This window comes from Lacerta agilis, chromosome 8 (assembly GCF_009819535.1).
Source record: "Lacerta agilis isolate rLacAgi1 chromosome 8, rLacAgi1.pri, whole genome shotgun sequence".
NCBI lineage: Eukaryota > Metazoa > Chordata > Lepidosauria > Squamata > Lacertidae > Lacerta > Lacerta agilis.
In genome coordinates this window covers 51919428-51947112 of record NC_046319.1, presented here as the reverse complement: position 1 = coordinate 51947112, position 27685 = coordinate 51919428, and the positions used below count along the sequence as shown (strand labels likewise).

The window sequence follows — 27685 nt, the reverse complement described above, 5'->3', positions numbered from 1 at the left end:
TTCCCCCACAAGAGTGGGACCTGTGACATTACCTGCTCTTGGGCAGCAGGGTGTAGCAAACACATTGCCCAAGGGTAGTGAATATGAAGGAATATGAACTCAGGCCCCTTCAAAGTGGGAGGCAGGCCTTCTCACCAAACCTCTCTGCTAGGGGAACAGAGAGCGGCTCCTTCCTGAGCCATTCAAGCCATGTGTATGCTGATTGGTTGGAAGCAGAGCTGGAGCAGTGCCAAGGCAACTGTATATTGACCTGAGACCAAGGTCAAAGGCTCACTGGGGACATATAATCAAGCATCCTTGGATAGGACTCCTTCTAAAGTTGTTTGCTTGATCTTCCTTTATTTGTCAAAGTAGGCAAGTGTTGAATCTGTTGGTGTCTCCGTAGTCCACCAAGAGTCAAATCTCACGATGTCAGTTAGACCCTGTAGACCAGGGTAGATCAGGGCCACATTCTGCCAAGGGCCACATTCCCTTCAGGGTAATCTGATGGGGGCCGCATGTCAGTGGGGGGGGGGGCAGAGCCTCTCACCTCCCTCCCTCTCTCCCTGCCCACTGGGCTGCAGGCAGAAGGGCAGATCTCTCTTGTTAGAGGTCTGATCTGCTTGCTTGTGGTGGTCTTCCTCTCCCTCCTTCCATTTTGCCTTCCTCCTCTCCCTGCTCTATCTTTCCTTCCAGGCTCTCACTCTCCTCCAGCATGAAATTAGTCAGGGGGCTCCAAGTAACCTGCTGGCTATGGACTCTCCGCCTCTGCAACCTGCACCTGCTGGTGTTTGCGGCCAAGTACTTAGCAAAGGCTTCCTCAGCCTCGGCCCTCCAGATGTTTTTGGCCTACAACTCCCATGATCCCTAGCTAGCAGGACTAGTGGTCATGGATGATGGGAATTGTAGTCTCAAAAATCTGGAGGGTCGAGGGTGAGGAAGCCTGACTAAGCAAATAGGAATTACCATTTCAAGTAAGGGAGAGAAGTGGGAAAGTATTACGTATGTTGAAATTTGCACTAAACGCTCAAGACCAAAAACCAGGTCATTTAGCCAAGCTGAAGGTGTACAGTAGTTTTGTATCCTTATCCATAGAATGGGTATTTTCTGGGTTTGCTATGTGGTGTTTTGTATTTTCTTTAAGTAAATAAATAAAACTCTGATCCCATGTAGTGTGTCGTCTTTCTCAAATGCAAGGTGGAATAAAAAAAGAGTGTCATCCAAGTGAACCAAAGTACCTTGTTATGGAACCACTAACAGATTACAGGTGTAGGGCCATCACTTTGCTTTGTTTACACCCTGCCTTTCAATTTTATAAATGCCTAAAGTGGTTTAAAATTCAACAAGGAATGGTACTGGAATAACCAAAAGAACAGTTTAAGCAGCAAGGAAAAATGTCAAAGCACTAAAATCAGACAGTAGCAAGAGTCTCAAGAGTTTTTTGTTTGTTTTCATTTTAACAATTTTTATTGGTTTCTAAACAAATAGAAATACAAGAACCATTAAACACTTATCCAGTAGTACATTTAATGGTGTTTGTTTTAGCTAGACTGGTGACTGGGAGTGGCTCCCAAGGCCATATTACACTGGTTCTGAAAGACCTACATCGGCTCCCAGTACGTTTTGGAGCACAATTCAAAGTGTTGGTGCTGACCTTTAAAGCTCTAAACAGCCTCGGTCCTGTATACCTGAAGGAGTGTCTCCACCCCCATCGTTCTGCCCAGACACTAAGGTCCAGTGCTGAGGGCCTTCTGGCGGGTCCCTCACTGCAAGAAGTGAGGTTACAGGGAACCAGGCAGAGGGCCTTCTTGGTAGTGGCGCCCACCTTGTGGAACGCCCTCCCATCAGATGTCAAGGAAATAAACAAATAAACAACAATCTGACTTTCAGAAGACATCTGAAGGCAACCCTGTATCGGGAAATAAGAAGACTGGAATGAAAAAGTGCACACTTGTTAAAGGAATTGCTGGTCTGGTTTACACATAACACTAAACCATGGTTTTCTAAACAGTGTCAGTGGGGTGCTTTTTTGGAAAAAGTGTACTCCCATAGGAGGCAGTGGTGGCCATCAACTTAGATGGTTTTAAAAGAGGATTTGACAATTTTATGAAGGGTAAGGCTATCAAACGGGTCCAAGCTATGATGGCTCTGCTCTGCCTCCATGTTCAGAGGCAGCAATGCTTTTGAATACCAGTGGCTGCAAATCTCAAAAGGGGAGAGTGCTCTTGAGCTAAGGCCCTGCTTGTGGACTCCTCATAGGTTTGTCACTGTGAGAAAAGGATACTGGACTAGATGGGCCATTGGCCTGATCCAACAGGCTCTTCTTATGCTTAATAAACCAGCCACCTAGTTACCAAAGGTAGCTGCAAGGACAGCAAATGGCTTGGGGATGTGGAACCTCAGGCCCTTGAGACTCTGCCAAGGCAACACTCCCTCTGTAGGCCACACCCCTCTCTGACCTTGCTATGCCCCTCTTTTGAGTGCTTTTGCCTGGCTGGACTGTGTCCTTGAACTCTGATGGTGGCTTGTGCTTCCCTGGGTGGAGACCGGTGTGTGAGTGTATGTAGAGACTAACCTGCAGTATAACGGTAAGGAAGGAGCCACCAAGCTAAGGTACCACTGCCATGTGGTTCCTGGAAGGAAGTCCAGAGGGGAATGTGGAGTTTGGGCTGGAAGAGGTTTTCCACCCCTGAATTAAGGACTAGGTGAGGAAGAAAGCTTGGAGGCAAGATTAGGACAGGAGGGAGTTTCCTCCACATCAGCTGCTGAGTAGATTAGATGGGAGCACTGAGCCCCACAGGAAGGAATTTAGCAGGGGAAATTTGCAGGGATTATAAAATGCATTCTGAATATAGTTCATTTTGTGTTTTACTTTCTTTATCGAGCCCTTGTCCTTAGAGTCTGCGCCCGCCCTGTTTACAATTGCACAAATGCTGGAGTTCTTCCCCTTGATATTGACTTCCTCCATAACATTGATTCTTATCAGCAAAACCAAAAGAAAGAATGACATGTTTCAGTTTAATGCGTCACCATCTGCCTCTATATCAAAAACAAATGCAAACCCTTCCGCTTAAGTGATTTATTCTGCTTCTAACTACTCCTTTTATGGTAAGGTGGGAGCAGCACTTGTGGACCTCCTAGTCAGGCGTCCTCCCAGCCCAAAGCACAGGCCTGATGGAGCAACTCTTTCAGTCTCAGGAGATACAGTGGCGCACAAGATGGAACAATGCTGTCACTTCGCTTCAGGCAGCATCATATGGACAAACTACCCAGGAACCTTTGCAACATTGCAGAATGGTCTGTCCCTTGCTTGTGCAAGGCTGTGGGGTCTGACCTAAGGGTTGAGAGCACCCCTAATTGTGGTGGAGGCAAATGCATACCCTCCAACGCACTGAATCTCAAAACCGGGACACGTGTCATTCCGGCCATGCTCCCATGCAAGTCACGTGACCCATATGAGATCACGGAGCCCAAAATACGCACTGGAGGAGGGCCTCTCACATGAGAGCACAGCATGCAAAAATGTGTGTTTTGGGGCGCCACACAAGATTGTGGCTCTGGAAAAAGCACTTCTTTGGAGGAGAGATTGTGGCACGAGAACGCAGCGCCCAAAATTGCCACCATGCTCTCACATGAACAAACGGGGCGTCCCCGTTTTACTGGGGCACTTGCAGGGTACACAGATATGGCCCTCCAAGCTTCTCTGTTTGGCTCTTGAGATTCCCTCAAAGGCCACTCCCCCTCCCCAGGCCACACCTCCTCTCCCCAAACCATATCCCTCACCAACCCTGCTCTGTACTCTCTTCCATTGCTTTTTCGTGTGCTTGGCCTGCGTCCTTGGAACCAGGCCCATGCAGAGCTTGTTTGAGGGCCGGGGGGGGGGGTCAAGTCTTGTTATTGGCATGACAGTGTAACTTCAGCCAGCCACTGGCAGCCCCCCCCCCCCCAGTCAGCTTAGCCCTCCGAGGCCTGGAGCAAGTGTACCCAGCTGCCCCCCTCCCGGCTTGGAACTGTGATCATGTCACAGAGGATGAAGAGAGTGGGTGGGTGGGGGAGTAGAATCCTCTGACTTCTGCTTAGCTGGAATGTACTGGTACCCTATTGTGCAACAAATAAGAGCCACCCACACCTATTGCTCTGCCCACTTTCCCCCCTGCACTTTAGAACAGAATGCAGCCGGAACCCTGAAAATGTGTAGCCCCCACACCCCTACTGTAGGACCACAAGCTGTTTAGGACTCGTCCAGCTCACCCAGACTCTCTGTTCCTCACCCCACATAATTTTCTCTGTATTTTCACTTCCTTTTCCATCCTCCTTTCCTTCCGATTGTGTCATCCAGTTTCATTCAGGACTTCCTCCACCTACAGCCCATACTGTCCTTAAATAGACTGCATTTTTCCGTGTATAACACGCCCCTGTGTATAACACGCCCCCTATTTTGGGGGATGCAAAATTAAGAAAATGGGGGGGGTGCCCTCAGTTGTTCAGCTTTTTGTGGGGAGGATTGCCAAGACTTGTTGAGCTTTTTGGGGGAGTGGCTTTTTTTAGGGGGAATTGACGAAAACCACTCACCCACACATGTCGCAAAAGCCACCTATCGTATGCCCCCGCTCCAATTGTCCACCCTAGTGCTGCAGCAACAGCCAATCAACAACAGCCCTTGCTGCAGCCACCAATGACACACCAAATAGCCAAAGACAATCTTTGCATTGCAGCTGCAACCAATCCCACATCCATGCAACCATGCACTATCCATGTATAAGATAAACCCCAATTTTTAACAAAATTTCTTAATAAATAAACCTCATCTTATACACGAAAAAGTATGGTATATCATGCATACCATGAAAAGAACAAAACCACCAGGAAAAAATGATTTTGTACCATCTGTACCTAGAAAACATTAATCCAAAGGCAGAATATTTTCAGCACAGCATCTGAATCTGTAGACATTTGCCCATAAGGGATACATCTCTGTCTCAATGCCAATCCCAATTATTTGCAGAGGATGAGGATTGTAAGGTTGGGAAGGGGAGGAGGAGAACATTTCTTCCCTGGTCAGAGTTTTGGGATTGCAGAGAACCCTCAGCTGATCTCTGCCATGGAGATAAGGTTACCAGCCATGATGGCTAATTTCTCCAATCACCGGAGGCAGGATGCATTTGAATACAAGCGCCCCATCACTTATGTGTGATTGACTTGCAGGCAACCACATGTATGCACCGTGCCAGAAAATAATTAAATAATCAAATTCAAACCTGGAAATGATGGGAGAGAGCTGGCAAGTCCTCGTGGGTCGCGAGGAGACCCTCCCTAGAGCCCAAAGAGGATGTCAGTGAGGGCTGAGGAAGCTCTGAAGAGACTGGAGATGCAGTGGGGCTTTGTTTACGCCTCCCCGCCTAACAGCTGATGTGTGGGGTAGCACAGCAGTAGCAGCCACCATCTTCCCACATGTCTTCCAGAAAACTGCCGGTCCCAGAGCTTCAATTGTAGTTGCGGGTTATTTTTGGAGTGGTATTTTTTTGTCTGGATTGAAGAGAGAGGAAAATCCCAGGTTCAATCCCTGGCATCTTCAGACAGGGCTGGGAATGTACCGTTTGAAATTTTGGATTGTCACCATGGGTGAATGTACAATATTGAGCTAGGTGGACCAGCAGTTGGACTCAGTATAACAGAGAGGAAATATGCCCCGGTCCAACAGACTCCTGCAAACATGTTGGGATCTGAACATCAGAATTTGTCAAAATAGAATACCATGCAATAAATAATAATAACAACAATAATTTTATTTTTTATACCTTGCACCTCTGGATGCATTTCCCCAGCCACTCTGGGTGGCTTACAGCATATGTAAAACATAGAAAAATATCAAACATTAAAAACTTCCTGATACATGGCTGCCTTCAGGTGTCTTCTGAAAGTTATGTAGTTCTTTATCTCCTTGACATCTGAAAGAAGGGTGCAATAGTTATGTAAAACAACTTTGTATCATGAATATGAACCAAGTATGGAGCATTTTGAACTGGTGCATTCTTTGCATATGTTACACATTGTATAGATTGCTTATAATAGATCACTGAGGGAGACCCATGAACAAAATACATTGGTTTTAGTTATATTTAGGTTGATCGTGTCGATTTAAGTTTGTTTGCAGGGTTGGTGTTTTTACATAGGCGGCTTCCTATGTTGAGAATCATAGTTCATAACCTCTGGAGGGCCCTGCCTTGGCCTCTGCTGCATTAGTGCATCCTCCTATCTGTGGCAACAGGCAGGCAGGAGTTGCTTCTCCTTCTTCAAAAGAGGCTAGACATTCGCACCCGAAAAAGTGAGATTTGACTCTCTACACTTCTCCTCAAAGGCCTCCATCTCCCCCTGCTGTTTCCTGCTGAGAACCACATCTCCAGGTTTGCTGGAGAACACAAGGGCTGCCCTCTACTTGCTCAGTAGTAGAGATGTGGGTAGGGGATTCAGTTCACATTTAAAGCCAGATCTATCACAGTCACACTTTCCGAAACAATGAGAGCCAAAACACAAGCATCCTTTGAAATCCACTCTTATCTGAATTTCACAACGCAGTTTTCCAGCCAAGCAGTGTTTACAAAAATGCATAGCCATGGAGAAAGTGTGCATAAAAATGAATATGTAAGTGAAAATAACACTCAGAAATGCATTATATTAAGGAGACGTTGCTTGCACACATTTGTACATCAGTCAAAACTGTGTGCAAAAATCTGTTAGGTAAATTTGTACTAAAACACTGAAGAATTTTCATGAGTTTTTAAACACACCTATAAATTGCTGCAAAAGTGTGGAGAGCTGAATTTAATGTTGGGAAAATGAGAAACTGAGAGAACCGAAATGGATGGAGCCTTCTATCCCTGCTCAGGAGAACTGAGACCTAATGGCATCAACTCACCAAGGTCTGAGGGAAGAGATCTGGTTTTTGGGTTTTAAACTGGGTATAGAGATGCTTGGGACCACCTACATGTGAAAGCATGGGTTTGACCCCTGTGATGGCAGAGGCAAATGAACATTTCTGAACTCATGTTTTCCATGGTAACATTGAATTGAGAGGAGAGAGAGTATTTTCATTGTGCAAGAAGATTGGCAGGTGGGAAGGAGTGTTTAGCTCCTTATTCTCCTTCTTCCCTGCAAATGGGCTCTAGCCTAGTGGATACAGCATCTGCTTTACATGCAAAAGGTCCCTGGTTCAATCCCCAACATCGCCAGGTAGGGCTGGGAATGGCCCTGTTATAAAATCCCAGAAAGCCGCTGCTGTTCAGTGTAGGCAATACTGAGCTACAGGGACCAGTGGCCTGACTGTGTATAAGACAGCTTCCTATCCAGCCTTGTCATTCATGCCTCATCCTCTGGTCAGGCTTCTATCTGGTGCCTGGAGCTGGTCAAGAAACTAGTAAAGAAGGGGGCATGAAGGTGTGTGGAGGAAGGTGGAGGGTGTAGGAAAGAGGGCATATACTTAAAGAGTATACTGAAAAAGCAAAAGGAGCCCCAGTGGCTCAAAAACCTGACAGCTTCTAACTTATTCACTAACACAGTCTTCCTAGTTGACTCTTAAATAAGCCGTGAGGATAGTCTGCTTCCTGACGAACAGTTTGGACCCCAAATGGCTGCATATGACAGCTCAGTTTTTAAAGACTTTCTCACATGTGCTCATGTTTCAGTGAACAAACAGACTTCTCTTGAAATAAGCATCAAAGTGGGGGCCGTTTGCTGCTTCCATAATTATTGCTGCAAAATTCAGTCGGTTAAATATTTGTGCTCCATTCACAAATATTTCACTGCATCGTTTATGTGTTCATGTCTTGCTTGTGGGCTTCCAATAGGCACCTGGTTGGCCACTCTGAGAACTGGATGCTGGGCTAGAGGGGCCTTTGGTCTGATCCAGCCTTGTCTACTGTCTTTCGCCAGTTAAATCATGGTGCTTTTTGCACCCAAATTCAAAAAGGAAAGCATACATAAGCTCTTAGATTCCTTAAAATGCACTCCAAAAACCTCTATTATGACTGAACATGAGCAAATCCATCAATCAGCTGAAAGCCAATCATAGGACAACCAGAATTGTTATGTGGTAGCAATACTGGTGGATTATTGTTTTGTTCTTTAGCCATTCCTCCCATGGCTTTTAAATGTATGCAGTGCTACTGCAGCGTAGGATAGTATAGATTATTCAGCATTATCTAGCAATTTATAATAATCCGGGAGTTCCGGCAGCGATGGTTGTTATGAATACAGGGGCATTATAAAGCATGTCCCTATTTTCATCTATGAAATCTTATTAGAAAGTATGGTATATCTGCTTAGCCTTCTAGATATGACGCCAGCCTCTTGTTTAGCAATGGGAATCATAGGAAGCTGCCCTGTACAGAGTTAGACCGTTAGTCTATCCAGCTCAGTACTGCCTGCATGGACTGGCAGTGGCTCTCCAGGATTTCAGATAGCAGTCCTATCTGGAGATTGAACACGGGACTCTCTGTGTGATAAGCAGATGCTCTGTGGCTGAGCTATGGCCTTTCCCCTGCAGTTCCCCCAGCCTGCCTTCTCTGACCTGGTCCACCGCACCGAGTAGCAAACAAAATTCCAGATCCCCCTCTTCCGAAGTAAAGATGTGCCGGTCTGGTTTCACTTCTGCAAACTGAAGCTTTAGTCGCGCGTTGCAAATGCTTGGATTTGAGCTGTGGGCGCCTTTTCTCTTGAAAGGAGAAGTGAGACCCCCCCTATCGTGGAATTGCCTTTGACATTTTGAGAGTTTCTCTGGAAAGGAATGTGGGTGGAAATACATGGGTAGAATCCTAGGGAATTCCTTACTGGTGATGGAAGTGTATATATTCACACAGTTTCGTCCCCAAGGACACACTCTCCAGCTTCTAGAAAGGCAGCAGGACAGAAGAAAGCTCTTTGACATTGAGAAGAAGCCAGCCATGGGCAGTCTGAAGACCGCATTCCTGATCGCCCTCATCCTGACTCTCTCTTATCAATACACAGAAGGTGAGCAAGTGGCACTTTCCTCTTATTATGTATATATGTGTGCTTGCTATAATACCTAAGGACTATAAAGCCCCAGAGTGTCTTGCACTGGGGAAACCCAGCAGATCGCAGGCTGAGATCCTGGCATCTCCAGTTAAAGAATCTCAGCTATCAGATTCTTGGCAAGCAGGTGTTGAATGGTGGCTTAGTGCTCATACACTGGTGTGCATGAGTGCTAGAGAAGGGGAAGGGACCTCTGTCTCATGGAGCTGCAGTGGGGGAGAGTAGGCGGTGTTTGCCAACTGATTAGAGGCAGGAGGGATCAGTGCATTGCTAACAGCAGCTCAATGGTAAGATTGAGCTTTTCACAGCATGGAGGTGGACATGGTCACCTGCCATCAAGTGTCCATGAAGCATCTGTTGAATTTTAGCACAGCGACGGGGACTGCAAAGCTGGCAATCCCAAGTGTAACTGAATCAGCGTTCCTCCTAACTGCTTCCTCTTCAGCATGCTGTGTGTATAGAAAATACCTTTGGGGGTTTTGCTTTGATAGCTCACAGCACGCCTGTTTCATCGTGCACTTCCTGGCTAACATTCCAGCAGGTTATCAAAGTGACTCTGCTACCAGACAGCTATCCTCTGTCCTTAGGAGGAAAGCACCTTTGAATATGCAAGGGAGCATTGCTGAGTAGAGATACATGAGATCAGGCTTCGTGCCTCAATGACAGTAAATATGAGTGTTGTGTCATAATAATGTTCCTCTCTTCTCTCCTCTTCCCCCACCACCTTCAGCACTGCGTCCTCTGATTCCGTCAGACTGTTGTCAGAGATATAGGATGGGAGGACCAATTCCCCGCAACAGAGTGCAGAATTACTACAGGACTCCCAGTGATTGCCACTTAGATGCTGTTGTGTGAGTACAGAATGCCACTCTCCAATTATGTATTCTCCTAACATTCAAATAAGGACACTTACGTGGCCTTTACTGCGATGAGGGTGTCAGAAAAATCCTTTCTCATTCCATTAAATGGCATTTCGTGAAGTTCCTCAAATTTGTGTTGAGCTGCAGTTGGAGCATTTGTTGAACCGTTTGTGATGAGACCAGGCAAATGGAAGTTTGGGGGGGGGGGGGAAATAACAAGTGAAAAGCAGCCTCTGAGAGATCCAGAGGTTCCTCTGAACTGCTTTTCTAGGAATTGATGTGAAGAGTTGCCCAGTGAAGGGATGGACAAATCTGTCAATGAGAGAGAGAGAGAGAGAGAGAGAGAGAGAGAGAGAGAGAGAGAGAGAGAGAGAGAGATGAACAAGTGCAGGGGAGAAGGTAAGAGTTGGAGAGGGAGAACAGCCAAAACACAAAGAAAAGGAGGATAAGCACTGCTGTCCCCACAATGGATAAAAGTGGGGCCACCTGCCTCCATGTGTGCCCCTCTGTCAACTATTACAAGGATGAGGAACCTCAACCCAAGGTTCAAGTGCAACCCTCCAGGCCCCTCAGGACATTTCCAGCCCCACTTTGCATCTTCTTTGTGTCTGGAATGAACCTGCCATTGAACAGTGACCATGCTTCTTGATTGCCTGGATGGAGGATGGGACCATGTGTGGAAATCTCTGGCTGTGGAGAAAAAGCCTTCTCAGTGGTGGGGTTGGTGGCTTCCCCCAGGAAAGTGCCTGCTTTCGTGTCATTGCAATGCTTGGCAAATACCGGCTTTAGGGGTGTTTATTTTGAAAAGATTCCCCAGGCTTTTAAATTCTTTGCTTCAGTTTCTTTTTCAGTACTGCTCTTTCAGTTTCTGCTGCTTTTAGTATCATGCCGGCCTACTTTAATTGTGTCCCCCCAGCCATTCCACTGTGTTTCCACCTGCCCTGCCCTGTCACTGTGCCCTCTGATCTGGCCTGCTGCTTCAGGTGTAATAGTGGAAGATACTATCCCATTTGTGTTGAAATAGGATTCAACTGTAATGAAAAAACGCAGTTTGTTCTGTTACATAAATGGATGTTTCTTTGTTCTGTTGCTTATATATGTCATTTTGTTATTATATAAAAAATGACGAAAAATAAATGGATTAAACAGCAGCCAGTCAGTGGGGAAGAGGTGACATTTTGCACACACCAAGAAGTGAAATCACATCTAGGGCTGGACCTGCGGATTCCTGCACTTCCAATAGCTAGTAGATCTTCTACACAAGAGGAAGGGAAATATGATTACAGGAGGCATATGACAAGAGATTGTTTCTAAACCAAGTTATCCTGCCTTTTCTCTACAGGTTTGTTACAAAGATCGGAAAGCTTGTCTGTTCTGACCCCAGGATGTCATGGGTGAAAAAATTACTGTCACAGCTGAGAGAAATTAAGCCATAATTTTGGAGAACCAAAGGAAGAACCTCCGCCGAAAACGAAGGAAGACAAAGAGCTACTCTCCTCCTTTCCAGCTTCTCTGCTTCCTATGCTTTTTAGCCACTCACAGACAAACATCTATAAACATTTAAACAGCACCGAAAACAGTGTAGCTGTGGCCACTTATGCACTGTCAGAAATGCAACATCAAAGAAGAGGATACCGGTTTGCAGAATGAATATGTATACATGTAAATTAAGATATAACTGTTATAGTTTAACTAGAAATACAATGCATCTCCCCATTGTGGGTGGGGCAGGCTGTGATCGAGGTGGTAAGTGGTGGTGGGTAACAACAACAAGGCCTCTGCTCCTTTCTTTTTTAAGGGTTCTTTTAGAGTCTTCTGAAGAAGGGTAGTACAGAAATGTAATGAATAAAAATAATCTTTAACTGGAATAGGTTTAAGGAGATGCATCTCCTCCGACAACCTTTCAAATATAGAAGGGTCCGTCAGATTACCTATATAGGTTAGTTAATGCTATATGCTCCCCGATCTCCTCCCAAAAATCTGGGAATTGTACTAAGAAATGCCTCACTCTTTATTTGGTGACATTTCCCAGAATTGCTTTTGGCTTGAAACCACAATCATGGCCAACACTGCTTTAAAACTGAACTGCAGGCACAGACATGGTCATGGAAGGAGCAGAGTCTTTGGGGGCCCCTTCTCCACCATTTGCACTGTGGCCTTTCTGAATTCATTCATAAAATTAGCTAACACCAGATTATGTATGAAACCGTCAATAGCAACTGGCAAGCAAGCTGCATTTACGACAGTCATATATACTCAATGCCGCTGCCGTCGCTGGGCTATTGATGCCTCCTTGCTTCCTTGGCCCTTCCTGGCTTCCTGCCTTCCCCCATTTCTTCCCTGAAAGTACCTGCACTGTCCAAAGCAGCTCTCAAAGGGGGTCTTCCCTCCTCCTCCTCATCCTCCTGCTGCTGCTACAGAAATTAAGCTGAAGACTTCTTGGAGCAGGACCTTTTCCAAGCTTGGCGAAGTCCCTCCTGAAGGAAGCCTGGCAACAGCCTCAGTCAAAAAGACCTTTTGTTCTGTTAGGCTGCAGTTCTTCCTGCTGACTGACATTAGCTTAAACTTTCCTATGTTTATGGAAGTTTTAAAGAAGAAAGATGGAATATAAGCTTAAAATAATAAAGATTTATTCAATTTATTTGATTCATTCATTCATTTACTCACTAACAGCATTTGTAGGCTGCCCCTTAACAAAAAAAATCTCTGGGTGGCCTTCAGTAAATGGCATTCACGGTCCTTTGTGTCATCCCTTCGAGTTTGCCCAGTTCTGGTCTTCTTCCTTTTTTTAAGCACAGAAGGTGCCTACAAATTTTAAGTGCCCAGAGCAGGGGTAGGCAACCTAAGGCCCGTGGGCTGGATGCGGCCCAATCGCCTTCTCAATCCGGCCCACGGACGGTCCGGGAATCAGCATGTTTTTACATGAGTAGAATGTATCCTTTTATTTAAAATGCATCTCTGCGCTATTGTGGGGCATAGGAATTCGTTCACCCCCCCCCCAAAAAAAAATATAGTCTGGCCCACCACATGGTCTGAGGGACGGTGGACCGGCCCACGGCTGAAAAAGGTTGCTGACCCCTGGCCCAGAGTCTTCTGAACACTTACTTTGGTGTCACGCCCATAGATAATGCATGGCTTACTTACTTCACAGGAACAGAAGAAAAGCCCTGTTGGTTCAGACCAGATTTCCGTCTAGTCCAGCATCCTGTTCTCACAGTGACCAACCTCATGTATCTTGGGAAACCCACATGCAAGACAAAAGCGCTTTCCCCAGTAGAATTCCTTAGAAACTGGTAGTCAGAGGCATGTTGTCCCCAATAAGTGAGACAGAACATAGGTATTGTGGCTAGTGGCCATTGATAGCCCTCCCCTCCATGAATTTGTTTAATCCCCTTTAAAATCCATCCAAGCTGGTAGCCATCACTGCCTCCTGTGGAAGTGAGTTCCATAGTTTAACCATGGAGCGTATGAAGAAGTCCTTCCCATTTTTATCTTCTAAATCTCTCAACATTCATCTTCAATGGATGGCCCAGATTTCTAGTGCTATGGGATAGGGAGAGAAACTTCTCTCGGTCCATTTTCTCCACAACATACATAATTGTATAGATCTCTAAGATGTCCTCTTCACTCACCTTATTTTTTAAACAAAAAAGCCCCAGATGTGGTAACCCTTCTTCATGGGGGAGGGGTGTGCGCCAGCCCTTTGATAATTTTGGGGTTTTGAACCTTTTCCAGCAATACAATGTTCTCTCAGCTGTGTGAGCATCATTTCCCTCTCTCTCCTCTCTTTACCCTCACTCCAACTTGCAGTGAACCTGAGAATTTGCTAAGCTTCCCTTCATTCTACCCAAATCCAAATTGCAAATGCCACTAAACTTCTTTGAGTTGCATCCCTTCTATGACTTGTATGGCTGGATCTGTAATTTGACAAGGCAAGGGGAGCGATGCATCTCTTCCAAGGGAATGAAAGGAAGTGATGATCAGTTAGATGACCAACAGTCATGACTACCAAGCCTAGGAGGGAACTCGGTAGAGACATGTACAGATGCTATCCATTAGATGGCACCAAACGTCAGGCCACAAAGCACAACTTGAGGGAAATATGCTAACAATAACCTTGCATGTTTGTTTCCCTGTTGAGATATTGGGTGCAATCAGATGGTGGTTCAACCCATATTCTCCTGGTTTTTCATGGTGATTTCAGATGATGCTGTCGTTTCCTGGTTTGGGGCCTAATTGAGCAAGTTGCTTTTGTCTTTAGCGCTAATATAGTGCTCAGGTTCCACTCACCACTAACCCTTGGGGAAAGCCCTTGGGCCTGGTTTGGAAGCTCCAGCTGGGGCCAAACTGCTGAGGGGGCATCTGGATGACAACACGTGACACCATTGTTAAAAGAGCAGCTGCACTGGCTGTCCATCTACTACCGAGACAGGTTTATGGTCCTTGCATTGCTTTCCAAAGCCCCGAACCACTTAGGCCCAGGGTACCTCCCTCAAGGACCTCCTGAACCGTTATATCCCAGCTTGATCAATGAGGTCACCTGCAGGAATGTCATTGGTCATTTCCAGAGTTGGCGAGGCTCGTGTGACAACAACAAGAAACCAAGTCTTTAGTCAATGGTGGAAGAAGCTGCTTGAGCGCCTGGGGTGGCATGTCCAGGGGCAGGGCAAGCTATCCATAGGGATGGGGTGAGGGCAGGGCACACCACGGGGCCTCCTGAGTCTGTCTGCCTCCTCCCACTCAGCCACCCACTTGAGGTGGGGGGGGAGGCAGCGGGTGGATCGTTTGGGCAGCATGGAGCCTGCCATGCCCATTCCACCGTGTCTCTCCCAGATCTGCATCCACCACACCTCCTTCCTCCGCCCCTGCCTCTGGTGTCATTGGCTCAGTCCTACAGAACTCTCTGCCAACAGAGATTCAGCCAGCACCTTCTGTGTCAACTTGTAAATGCCTGCTGAAAACATTTCTATTTCATAAAGCTTATGCAGGCAATTAAGACTACGTGCATCCTTCCACAGTGGTTAACTGATGCTTGTTTTTAACTTTATTTGGTGTTTGTATGGTTTTAATCAGTGCTTTTTTTCTTTAAAAAATGCTTAGGAGTACTCTCATTTTGACTCAAGAAAATCAACATTTTATAGTTCAAATCGGGAAAAATAAATACAGTAAATGGACAAAAGTACAAAGATTCATAAAATGTTTAGGGGTATGCGTACCCCCCATAAAAAGCACTGGTTTTAATGTACTATTTTATGTTTTTATTGCCGTAAACCTATGGCAGAGACAGTGTAAACTTAGGTGCCAGCCCAATTGGAGCTCCTGTTATGGTTCAGTTATCTGGAGGTCCTCAGGGTAAAAGTGTGTGTCTCTGGGAATAATTCTTCCTGTATGAAGTTCCCTTGAACTTAAGGTATGTCAAGACATCCCTGCTGAAGGCTCCATCTTACATGAATGTTAGATTAGCTTCCACAAGAAACAGGGCCTTTGCTGTTGCTGCCCCATCAGTCTACAAATGCCCTCTTTCAGCATACCTTCCATAGTTGGTTTGTTAAAAAGCTCATTCTCTGCTGCTTGGTTAGTTTCAGCATTACTGAAGGAGAAGGAGAAGGAGAAGGAGAAGGAGAAGGAGAAGGAGAAGGAGAAGGAGAAGGAGAAGGAGAAGGAGAAGGAGAAGGAGAAGGAGAAGGAGAAGGAGAATATGTACATCTCTTTGAAATGTGCTGAAAATCTTGTATATAAATCTTTAAAATAAATGAAATGCATTAAATCCTGCTCCCCTCTCCTTTCGGAAGTCCCTGCAGCTCAAAGCACTGTAGCTGTTCCCTCACCACAAAACTCAGAGGCAGAGTTGATATTCCGAGCTGGACGGAAACGCAGTGTAATGTGGGGTGGCCTGCCAGAGTGAAGGACAAACTATTTTGAAAGGAAAGTATTTTCAGGAAGTTGTGCACAGGGTTCTGCAAAGCGAGAGTTGCTAAGGCTCTGGAACTTCCTGCACTCTGATGTACCGTAGCTTTCCTTTTTCCAGCTCCTGACAAACTCGCTCCAGCTCTGTCAAACCACTGAATAACAGAACCTCATGCCACTTCTGGAAAGATGGAATCCCAATGCACTCTTTGCTGAATACTGTGAAAGTGGAGGCAAGGGGGCAGCCCGGCTGATTCCTCCCTCCCCTGGTTAGAGTCATTTCTTGTGCATTCACACGATTTGTGCTCATGATGAGATTGGGGCGCTGGTCCCATGTGATCCTGTTTTCCCCTGCAAAACGCTGCTCCATTTCTGGTCAGGGCATACCTCTTTCTACTGAAATCCTGTAACTTTTCACACCACAAGCATTCAGTTTTTGCTGTTGTCCTGCTTTTGTTGCACTTTAGCCACTCCAGACAGCAATAATGTGGCAGCATTGGAGAACAAATAATAACGTAGAATAAAGCCACCACTGATACACTAGGATTGTGTCAAGAACATGTTGTAGAATATACCTGCAGTAAGTACTTCAGTGTGGAGGTGCTCAAAGCGGCACAAGCAGCTGCTTCTCCCTTGAGAAATCCTGCTCTTGCATCTATGCTTTTTAGCAAATGCAGCACTGGAACCACATGTCTCCAGAAATAATATGCATCTCCACCCTAGGAGTGAGAAATGATGGCCTTTCTGAACTGGAGGAAATATGAAGAAAACAGTGAAGTCTCTGTGTAGACAATCTGCAACGGGATCTTCATCTGTTCTATAGCGAAGGTCACAACATGCTAAAATTGAATTGAATAATCTATATTCTGCAAGAGATGAATTCAAATTGGCATATTTGCAGCAGACATAACTGCAGCAGAGCTATTAGGAGAGAGGCTGGGTATAAATCTGGCTTACTGCTTATAGTAAAAAAGAAGAAGAAGAAGAAGAAGAAGAAGAAGAAGAAGAAGAAGAAGAAGAATATTTTTATTCCCTTGGTTAATGATGAATGTAATGTGGTATACAATATACAACACCAAAAGAAATAAAATTAGAATTTTAAATGATACAGGAAGCCTAAGGATCCTATCAGGTGTGAGTTTGAAAAAAACATTTCTTGAAGCTGGTTCTCCTGCACCTAGGAAACCCTTCTAAAACCACTGTAGTTAAGCCCACTATAGAAAAATCCCTGATAAAATTATTGCATCTGGCTGAGATGGCAAAGTTAACATGTTTAATTAGAGAAAAGTCATTACTGGCATTTGTTAAGGATGTGACATTTCACATGAACTGGTAATGAAAATGAACTGGTAATGTCAGGATTTGAATATTGAAAGAATACTGGTTTATAGAAGATGGAATGGTTGGGTTTTAAGTTGTTATAACGGAAGTCACCAAAGCCACTGCCTGCTTCTTCTGGCTTTTCAGGCAAGTGACGTGTTTTGAGTCTGCTGGTAGCACTCTAGCAAAGGAAGTGGATTGAACAGGTGGCCTTGCTCTATGCAAAGAGGCAGTTCCTCTGAACTCCTCTCCACTAGAGCAGTTATTTTTTCCTCTGGAAATTGCTCCGCTTCTTTCCTCGAAGCCCTGGATTCAAAAGAGAATCAACAACTCCAGGCAGAGTTAGGAGTTAAGTCCTTAAGGGGAGGAATTGGATGGGCACCAGGGAGGGTTGGACAAATCTGTCAAGTTCACTTTAAAAAAAAATCCTCATAGAAATTCTTCAACATTGAAGTGCAATTTTTTCCCAATAAATGTATTATTTGTTATTATTTATTTATTAAATTTCTATACTGCCCTTCACCCAAGAAACATGGGGAAGTTTACAATATACAAACACAAAAATACATAGCATAGTATAGGGCTGCCATACACCTGGATTTCCCCAGGCATTACTGGGAAATCTCAAAGGCGAAATTGACGTCCGGGAGGAATTTCTGAAAGGCGGCGCTTTGTCCTGGATCTTAGGCAAGTCAATAGAAAAACCACAGGTTTTGGGTTTTTTTTGCATTTTTGTAAAAGAAAGCACAACAACTTTTGAGGTGTCCTGGTTTTTACTTTTTGAAATATTGCAACACTAGCATAGTAGCAAACAAAATCAATACCCCCTCATAGTTTAAAAGGCCACAGATTAATTGACCAAAGGCCTGGGAGAAGAGAAATGCTTTTGCCTGGTGCATAAAGATTTGAAATGAAGGCACCGGGTGAGCCTCCCTAGGGAGAGCATTCCACAAGCAGGGAGCCACCACAGGAAAGGTCCGTTCTCATGTTAGTGCCCCCCACACCTCCCATGGAGAAGGCACATGAAGAAGGGCCTCAGATGATGATTGCAGGAGCAGCTCATAAAGTATTGCGGTCCCAAGCCATTTAATATACACATTTTTGCAGGTAGTTTTGACTAATCCACACATTTTTGAAAGCGATTTCTCTCAATATAATGAAATGTCGTGTGCTACCTTTCACTAGCATATTCATTTTTATGCACACTTACCCAGTAATATGCATTTTTGTAAACACCGTTCAGTTTGAGAACTTCATTGTAAAATTCAGATAAGTGTGAATTTTGTCAGGTGACTACATTTGAATCTTGCATTGTTTTGGAAAGTGTGAATTTGATTGATTTGACCTCTAATGTGAACTGAATCAAATTTCTCCCCCCCCCATCCCTAGCTTCACATACCTGAGATGCTGAGTACTCTCATATAGACCAAACTGGGAAGTAGAGAGCATCTGCCACCCCAAGAGGCTGGGGGGATACATAACAGAGACTTCTAACTGGTGGCCCCCAAGTTCTGCAACTCTGGATGTGTGTCTGAAGCTTACATTGTACACATTTCAGTGGCACACCAAGATGTGCCTTTCCACCCATGCATTTGGGGACTAGTGAATGTGAGTTTGATCTTTCTGTATCTAAGGCTGCATTGTTTTGTTTGAATAGAGATTTATGCTTTTAAGTTTTGGATACAATTGTATTCTTATTCTTACTGAACCCTTTTGTGTAGGGCAGTTAACAAGCCACATTCTGCAGTGGAAATTGTGGTAGCAATGGTGAGTTACTGTATACAGGTACATATCTGAGCTCTCTAGCACACCTGATTCTGGATGCAATGCTGAAATCCATCTCCTAAGAGTTGGCAGCAACCATTCCCATTTCAAAAGGCTAAGAACATAAAACACTTGTATTTACCTTCCTCAGACAGCTATGGCCTTAGTTCCCTTTTCTTCTAGACTGACTTCTCCACAAACCTGTTTCTGACCATCATTATGCTCTTCCTCAGCCACATTGCCTGTCGTTTCAAAATATTTAACTTCCCGGTTTCTTTCAGACAAGCTGAGTCTCTTTACATTTCCCAGCATCCCTTTCCCTAAGGGGGTCTCTGACCCTTCTCAGAGTTCATCCCTAATGTCACTTAATGTGGGTGGTGAGCTTCCTGCACCTCCATTAATTCTCTGTTGTCCATATGAAGTCCTCCTCCAAATCACCACATTCCCATGCTTCTAGTTCCTTTTCCAAGTATCCCTGGTATGAGGCAATCCAGATTGAGGGAGGGGAAAGTGTGGGAAGGCAGTGATTTGGAGGAGAACACCATATTGTTTTGCACCACCCCAATTTCCATGCGATGAGAGACTCCTGGGGTTCCAGGCACTTCAGGTTCCTTGGAATGAAGGTCAGCCGAGACTGTGCTGTCTTTAGGATAGATGTTTTTATTCAGACATATATACAACCTGAACATAAGATAGTGGGGCTCACAGCATTGACACCCCAGCGGATCTTGCTTCCCCATCAGTCACAGCTTTGGATCCAGCACAGATCAAGCATGGCTCTGTGCCTCCAGCTTCCAGCCTGCTTCCAGCTCACACACCACACTGGCTATTGTTCTCCTACCTAGCAGTTAGGTGATGGGGTTGAGGAAAAGCACACCAACTAGCCTAGAGGACACCATAACTTAGCTATAGCTCTTGCACCCTAATTTGTTCTTTTGCAGTTGCTTCTTGTGAGGAAATGCAACCTTTCCCCACCCCTGTAGAGCAAGCCCATCAGATTCATTCAGGGCAGCAGCAAAATAACGTAGGCTACCTCACTGCCGCAGACTCTACACCTTTTTGAACGTTTTCTTTTGCCTTCTGGTGCAAAATCAACCGTCACCCTCACTTCCTTGCTATCCTTCCCTCATAATTCCTACAGACTGTAGTGTGTGTGTGTGTGTGTGTGTGTGTGTGTGTGTAATGGGGTTGTCCCTGGCAGCCCCCTCCCTCCCACAGGCCAGCCTGTGCCCCTCCCTTCCTAGTCAAGGTGCATTGCCCCCAAGGCCAGTCAAGTTATTTTGGCCAGAATAACCTTTCCCTCCCATGGTTTCTTTGGGCAGGATATAAATTCAGTTATTAGCCTTGCACTCAAAGGCCCATTCCCAGTTTTCATTTTAGCAGCCTAATATAGCTGGAAAAAAGGCATTTCACTGTGGCTATGAAACAACTGGGAGTCAGAAACCCTTGCTGATCTACTGCAAATTGGTCCAGGGCCTACCAATAGATCCTGACCCACTTACTGCTCACCCCTCATGCTTAAGGCTGTCTGCAAACCCTCCATCCATTTACTTGGGATGTAAAAGCTGCATTGGACAAAGTGAGACTTGCTTCCCAGTCCATATATGTAAGACTAGGCTGTAGGATTGGCAGCCCCACCCTTGGCCGTGTAGGTTAGCAAACAGCAGATCTGCAAGGCAAAATGAGGAAGACAAGTTCAGATGCGGTGCTGGTGTAAACAGAACCATCAAAGTCAGATGGGTCTGCACGCTACACCATGCTTTGTTTTGGCCCACAGAGATTTCAAGGCTGAATAGGGGAGCTTTTCTCAGCTGGAAGGCTGGACAGCAACCTCATGCCAGCTCATGGTTGCTAGGGACCAGAGACAAAGGAAGGGCACACAAGGCATCTTTGTTGGTTCCCCTATTCTTGAGGCATCCGGGTAGACCCACAGAGCTTGCTCAGAACTGAATGCAGAGCAGCAACACGTCAGACAGAGATTTCCAGAAAAACCTCAGAGCCTAATGCAAAAACACACAAATACCGCTGACAGGCAAAAAAAGGGAAAATGTCTATTTTTGATGCAAAACAGGCTTGCGCTTTTAAAAACAGGTTTTGCTTATGGAGTTTTCAGATATAACAACATACAAGCAGAAGAAACAGTAAAGAAACAAAGAACAGCAACTATTTGGGGCACAATATTGCAGTCGGGATAAAACAGAGGAAAAGGTTTGGTCCACTTTTGCAGACATTGTAATGAAATGAAGTGCATGAAGGGATGTTTCACTTCCCAAATGTCCCTTGATGGACTTTGTTTCATTACGATGTCTGCAGAAGTGTACCAATATCAACATATCAATAAGGCAGCCCCACAATACATAGAGACCTGTGTCATTGGGGGCTTCTGCCGCACTCTGTTTTTATTGATAAGGCATATAATCAGAAACCACACAATATCTGGATCTAGGTTTGATTCTGCTGTCCTTGCATGGATTTTCCCTAATTTCCCCAGGTGGCGTAATTTATTTTTAGATGTCCAGATGGTCAGCTTCCCCCCTGCTTTGTGCCTGTGGTCTGCCAGGGAGCAGTTGTTGATGCCAGGAGACAGGCAGAGAACATGCCACCTGCTAGCATTTGCTGCATGAGTAACATTGCATCTAAGGAGCCCAATGCACTTGTGGCTGTGGTGTTGCTGCTGACACAAGGTGCTGGATGGATGCATCATAACATGCATGACTAACATATACAAGCATACTTAAGGTTAGGTTTCTCTTGAGATATCACTTCCTACCTCGCATTTGCCAAGACTCCAGTTATGAGCAGGTGGGAGGAGACATCAGCTGGGATGGAGTCACAGGGAGGAATCCCTTCACCTGCCTGTGGATTCTATCCTGCACAATAGTGGCTGGTGCCTGCTGGGGCTGGCAGAACAGAAGACAGGGTGTCAGGGTGAGCTACTTGCTGACCACAGGGTTGGCCCAGGATGCTTTGCTACATGAGGGAAACCCCTGCTGTTACCTCGCCTCCTCTGCCGAAGCCCTAGCTTGCTGAAGACAGTGAAGGGGAGAAAAGGAGGCAGGAGAGGTGCAGGCAGCTGTCTTTGTTTGCAGTATCCAATGCTGAATAATTGTTGAAGCTAAGCCAGAGATGAGAGTCTAACTGGGCCATGGTTCAAATTCTTTCATTTATAGCTGTTTGAGTTATGGTTCTCAGGGTCTTTTCAGTGATGACCCCAAAATTATGAAATGCTTGGGGAAACTACAGGTGTCTTGTTTTAAAATATTTTTGTTTGTTTTTTTGTTTTAAAAAAGTTGCTGCTGAATCCTAACCATGTCTGCTCAGAAGTACGTCCTATTAAACTCAATGGTTATTTCTGCTGAATATACTCATCAGACCTGGGTTCTATTTCTGCCTTTCAATTTGGTGTCTCACATGACCTAATGGTGCTAGCCATGATCCTTGTGACATCAATGTGGTTCTGAGGTTGGTAGAGCTATGGTTTCTGTTCCGCTGCTATGGTTTTGGCAATGTCTATTCAGGGAGATGCTTTGTAGCTGTGCTTGAATGTTGGTCTCCATGCTCTGTCTACTATGACAAGAACATGAAAGTATAAGAATAGCTGGCAGGATCAGGCCAATGGCCCATCTAGTCCAGCATTCTGGTCTCACGGTGCCTGTGGGGAACCAGCAAGCAGGACCTGAGCATAACAGCAATCTCGTCTCCTGCAGCTTCCAGCAACTGGTATTCAGAAGCATTGCTGCCTCCAACTGTGAAGGCAGAGCACAGCTGTCATGGTTAGGTAATAGGTTGATGAGTTGACAATGAATGCACATATCCAAGTTGGTTTCCACAAACAACAGGTGTGTCTGAACCAGACTGGATTAGACTCCAGGTAGGGACAAATAAGGCTGAATGTTATTCCATGAAATGAAAAAAAAATCTGGCCTAGCCTTCCCCCACCAACCTAGCTTTGTGCGCATGTGAAGCATTAAATCAGGCACCCCCAAACTCAGCCCACCAGCTGTTTTGGGACTACAACTCCCATCATCCCTAGCTAACAGGACCAGTGGTCAGGGATGATGGGAATTGTAGTCCCAAAACAGCTGGAGGGCCGAGTTTGGGGGGGTGCCTGCATTAAATCATGCAAGGCCCCACCTGCACTCTGAAGTACCCAGATAGAGGACTGGATCCAACTAGCCCCACTGAAATTAATAAACCTAACCAAGGCCACATGCACACCACACATATAAAACACTACAATACTACTTTAAACAGTCATGCTTCCCAAAGAATTCTTGGAGGTAGTTTGTGAAGGGTGCTGAGACCTCTATTGCCCTTGCTGAGCTACCATTCTCAGAGTGGTTCAACAATCAAGCCCTCTTCTTCCCAGGGAACTCTTGGAATTGTGTCTCTGTGAGGGGAATAGGGACAACTCATAGCACCCTTAACAAACTATACTTCCCAAGATTCTCTGGGGGAAACCATGACTGTTCAAAGTGGTCTCATAGCTCTTTAAAGGTATGGTGTGAATGGGGCCTTGGTCATGCTCATTAATTTCAATGGGGCTACTCTAAGTAGGACTAGCATTGGATACAACCCATAGCTTTTGACCTTCAGGGGGAATTAAGCCTGCAAGTCAAGCCAGACATGGCAGTTTCCAGGGTAAGGTCCGAAGGACCATGAAGCCACTGCCTAGCTGATGGGTCTGGTCAACATCTGGAAGTGCATCTGCTTATGCCATTGATAGCCTTCTGCTCCAGGAGTAAGCTGAACTAAATCCCTTTTAAAGCTATCCAAGTTGGTAGCCATCACTACAGCCTGTGGTAGCGAATTACAGGGTTTAATAAGCATAGATAGAAAAGCCACTGTGGGGTCAACATACTGCTCAGTACATTTCCAGTACAGTAACAGCAGAGTTTTGACAAATGTGCAAATTCATGCAAGCAGTTTTCATGCGCGACTTACATCAGTGTATGTACTTGAACCTAACATATACTTTCTCTTTTTGCACACATCATTTGGTTGGAGAACAACATTGCAAAATTCAGGGAAGTGCAGATTTCCAAGGAGAGCTGCATTTAGTTCAACAAGTGCAAATCAGGTAGTTTCACATCCACCATCCGTGCATAGCACCCACAGACATAAGTTACTCAACTGACAACTCTTTTGTCTTCAAACCAGATCTTCCCATTATTTCCTCATTAAGAGTGACAGATGCTCGTTGGAGAAAGTCCGTACTTCAATGGTGCAATGATTTGGTATCTCGTTCTCTTTCTCTTTCTCTCCTCCTTCCTCCTCTCTCATCCTTTCCCATGGAAAAAGAAGAAGCAAATACAGAAGTTTGCACTCATTCAAGCACAGGTCCTTGTGGGGGAAGTGTGATACATTTGGCAGCACGCTTTAAAACAGTTTTTGGAAAGAATGCTTCCTGCACTGGGAAGGGAAAAATAAGCTGCCCCATATTAAACAAGCTGTACCTGCATTGTATGCAGACAGTGAGGGGAGAGCAAAACCTGAGGCTGAGAATGGTGGACAGCAACCCTGTAATGTAGGCCAGGCTTATGTCCGCCACACTGTAGTGGGGCTGAAGACGTGAGATAATGGCTTATGACAACCTTGCAGTGCAGTTCACTGTTATTATCCCATATATTGTGGTGGTGACAGGGGGAGGAGGGAGGGCTGAGAGATGAGGGAGAGTGACTCATAATGACAACCACATAATGTGCTGTAGTATAGACTTCCATTAACAACCCCCATATTGCAGGTTGCAGGTTTGAAGTGTGGGAATGTTTAGGAGTGTGGATGAGTATATATTATTTATATATCTCTATCCCAGCTTGTGTGAGCAAGCTCCAAACTTAGCAGAGTTACATTCCCTTTCAAAACACAGCAGAAAACGGTTGCATAGGCTTGTTAAAGCCTCTATAAGAAATATATATTCCTGGTATATTCCCCTTCTTCCCTCTTAAAAGCAAAGACACAATACAGTACTGATTATTAGATATAAAAGAGTTTACTTACAGACATCCAAGAGTCACAGTACAGGCTCAAAGAGGCAGATAAACTTAGATAAACATATTTACATGTGGTGAAGCTGATTCCATAAGGAAAGAGGCTTCACTTCTGCTTCTCTCAGCTGCAGGCTGAGAGAGAGCATCCTGCTTGTTCAAAAGACGAGGCAAAATGGGGAGTCTTCTTTGGGATCTTGCTCCCAGGTAAGACCACACCTACTTCTGGTTCCTGTAACTCAGTCCAGGTAAACAGGAAGTTAAGCCTGGAGGACTGAGTTACCTTCATGTCCTCTCTAGGAGTGTTGTGTTTGGCTGCTCTGTGTTTACATCCCACATGAAGGATCCTATACAGTACTGAGTTAGACAATGGATCCATCTAGCTCAGGTTTGTCTACACTGACTGTCAGCAGCTCTCTGGGGTTTCAAGCCAGGGTCTCCCCAAGGCTTACCTGGAGATGCCATAGGGGATTAAACCTGGGACCATCAGCATGTATAGCAGCTGCTTGGTGGGATGTGGCAGACAATGAGAGAAAGCGGCTTGTGGTGGTGGCTAGGGTTGGTGGCAAAATTCTTTTTTTTTTTATAAGATTTTATTATTTTCCAATAAAAGAGAAAGAAAACAAAATACAACATCAACACATAACATAAACATCAATAAAAACACAGTCAACATTAAACATAATCAACAATAAACATAATCAACATTCAAAACAATAACAACAATAAAAACATAAAAATAACATATACAAACCTTAACCAATATCTTTCTTTGAATATTTCTTGTTTCTAACTTCTCTGTTTGGGGACTTCCCCCGTTCCCTCCACTGTCTTCAAAAAACATATACTTCTTCAAGGTAGCTTTATATATTGTTCAATTCACTTTTACCCAAATTTTAATATACTTAGCTTTTACTTAGTCAAATATCTCAATAACTATGTATCTTATCTTAACAACCTATCTTAACATATTTTGACACATACATCTTTCACATAACAACAATTCCTCTTACCATTCATATCTAACACATATCTAACAAAGCCGATGTTCTGTTTAATTCTGCTCAAATATTCAGTTTAACTGATTTAACTAAATAGTCTTTAAATTTTTTCCACTCCTGCGACGCCTTCCCCTCCCTCTGGTCCCGGACTCTGACGGTCAGTTCTGCGAGTTCCATGTATTCCATCATCTTCATCTGCCATTCCTCCACCGTTGGTATCTCTTCACCTTTCCATGTTCTCGCCAATAAAATTCTAGCTGCTGTTGTGGCATACATGAAAAACACTCTATCCTGACTGGGTATCTCTTCATTGGTTATGCTCAGGAGAAATGCCTCTGGTTTCTTACAAAAGGTAACTTTCATTACCTTCTTAAGCTCATTGTAAATCTTATCCCAGAAAGCGCTTACCGCTGGGCACAACCACCACATATGAAAAAAGGTACCTTTCGCATGTTTACATTTCCAACATACATCTGACATTTTGGTATTCATCTTAGCAATCTTAACTGGTGTCAAGTACCATCTATAAACCATTTTCATTATGTTTTCTCTTAAACCATGACAAGCAGTAAATTTGATACCTTTTTGCCACAATCTCTCCCAGTCATCCATCATAATATTATGTCCTACATCTTTTGCCCAATCTATCATTGAGGATTTAACCAGTTCATCTTTTGTATGCCACTCTAGCAGAAGGTTATACATTTTGGAAAGGTTTTTGAAGTTCGATTCTATCAGTTCTGTTTCCAGTTTTGATTTTTCTACTTGAAAACCAACTTTTTTGTCCATTTTAAATGTTTCATAAACCTGATAATAGTGCAGCCAGTCGGGGACCTGACTTTTTACTTGATCATAGCTTTTTAGCTTAAAGGAGTCCCCTTCCTGCTGCAATATGTCCATATATCTTAACCAGTTTGCAGACATATTCGGTCTCTTATATGCCTTGGCCTCCACTGGAGAGATCCATCTAGGAGTCTTTCTCTCTAACAAGTCTTTGTATCTAATCCAAACCTGATATAGGGATTTTCTCACAATATGAGACTTAAAAGTTCTGTGGATTTTAACCTTGTCATACCAAAGGTATGCATGCCAACCAAACATATTATCATGTCCCTCCAAGTCCAACACATCAACGTTCTCTAGTTTAAACCAATCCTTTAACCAGCAAAAGGCCGCAGCTTCAAAATAAAGCCTTAAGTCCGGCAGGGCAAAGCCTCCTCTGTCTTTAGAGTCTGTTAAAATCTTGAATTTTATTCTTGGCTTTTTGCCCTGCCATATAAATTTCGATAGGTCCTTTTGCCATTTTTTAAAACAGTCTAGTTTGTCCAAAATTGGTATGGCTTGGAATAAGAACAGCATCCTTGGTAGGACATTCATTTTAACCACTGCTATTCTTCCCATTAACGACAGTTTAAGTCTTGTCCAGATCTCCATATCTTTTTTTATCTCCATCCACAATTTTTCATAATTATCCTTATACAGGTTCAAGTTCTTGTTTGTGAGATTGATACCTAGGTATTTTACAGATTTAACAAAATTGAGGCCTGTGGCTTCTTGAATTCTTTGGATCTGTTCTGCACTCAGATTTTTACCTAAAACTTTGGTTTTCTGCTTATTTAATTTAAAGCCAGCTACAAGTCCGAATTGTTCAATTAATTCCAAGGCTCTGGGGACACTGCCTTCTGGTTCTTGCAGGGATAGCATCAAATCGTCCGCGAAGGCACGTAATTTGTATTCCTTCTCTCCCACTTTAATTCCTTTTGTCTGTTTATCTTTCCGAATCATATTCAGAAGGACTTCCAGGACCGTAATAAAAAGT

The 27685-nt window shown here is 44.5% G+C and overlaps 1 protein-coding gene across 1 annotated transcript; it reads left to right on the top strand.

Moving 5' to 3' along the window:
• Positions 1-8789: 8789 nt before the first annotated feature.
• Positions 8790-11666, top strand: LOC117052192 (C-C motif chemokine 17-like). The gene is made up of 3 exons (XM_033158967.1): positions 8790-8985; positions 9758-9878; positions 11230-11666. Exons 1-3 carry the CDS (start codon positions 8811-8813, stop codon positions 11321-11323), a joined length of 390 nt encoding a protein of 129 aa, XP_033014858.1. The 5' UTR covers positions 8790-8810; the 3' UTR covers positions 11324-11666.
• Positions 11667-27685: the final 16019 nt, after the last annotated feature.

Bases quoted from the DNA above. Each gene is read 5' to 3' on its own strand.
- LOC117052192 (XM_033158967.1), top strand. From the start codon at position 8,811: ATGGAAGTGTATATATTCACACAGTTTCGTCCCCAAGGACACACTCTC. The intron at 8,986-9,757 runs GTGAGCAAGTGG...CACCACCTTCAG, and splicing joins CTCTTATCAATACACAGAAG to CACTGCGTCCTCTGATTCCG. The intron at 9,879-11,229 runs GTGAGTACAGAA...TTTTCTCTACAG, and splicing joins TGCCACTTAGATGCTGTTGT to GTTTGTTACAAAGATCGGAA.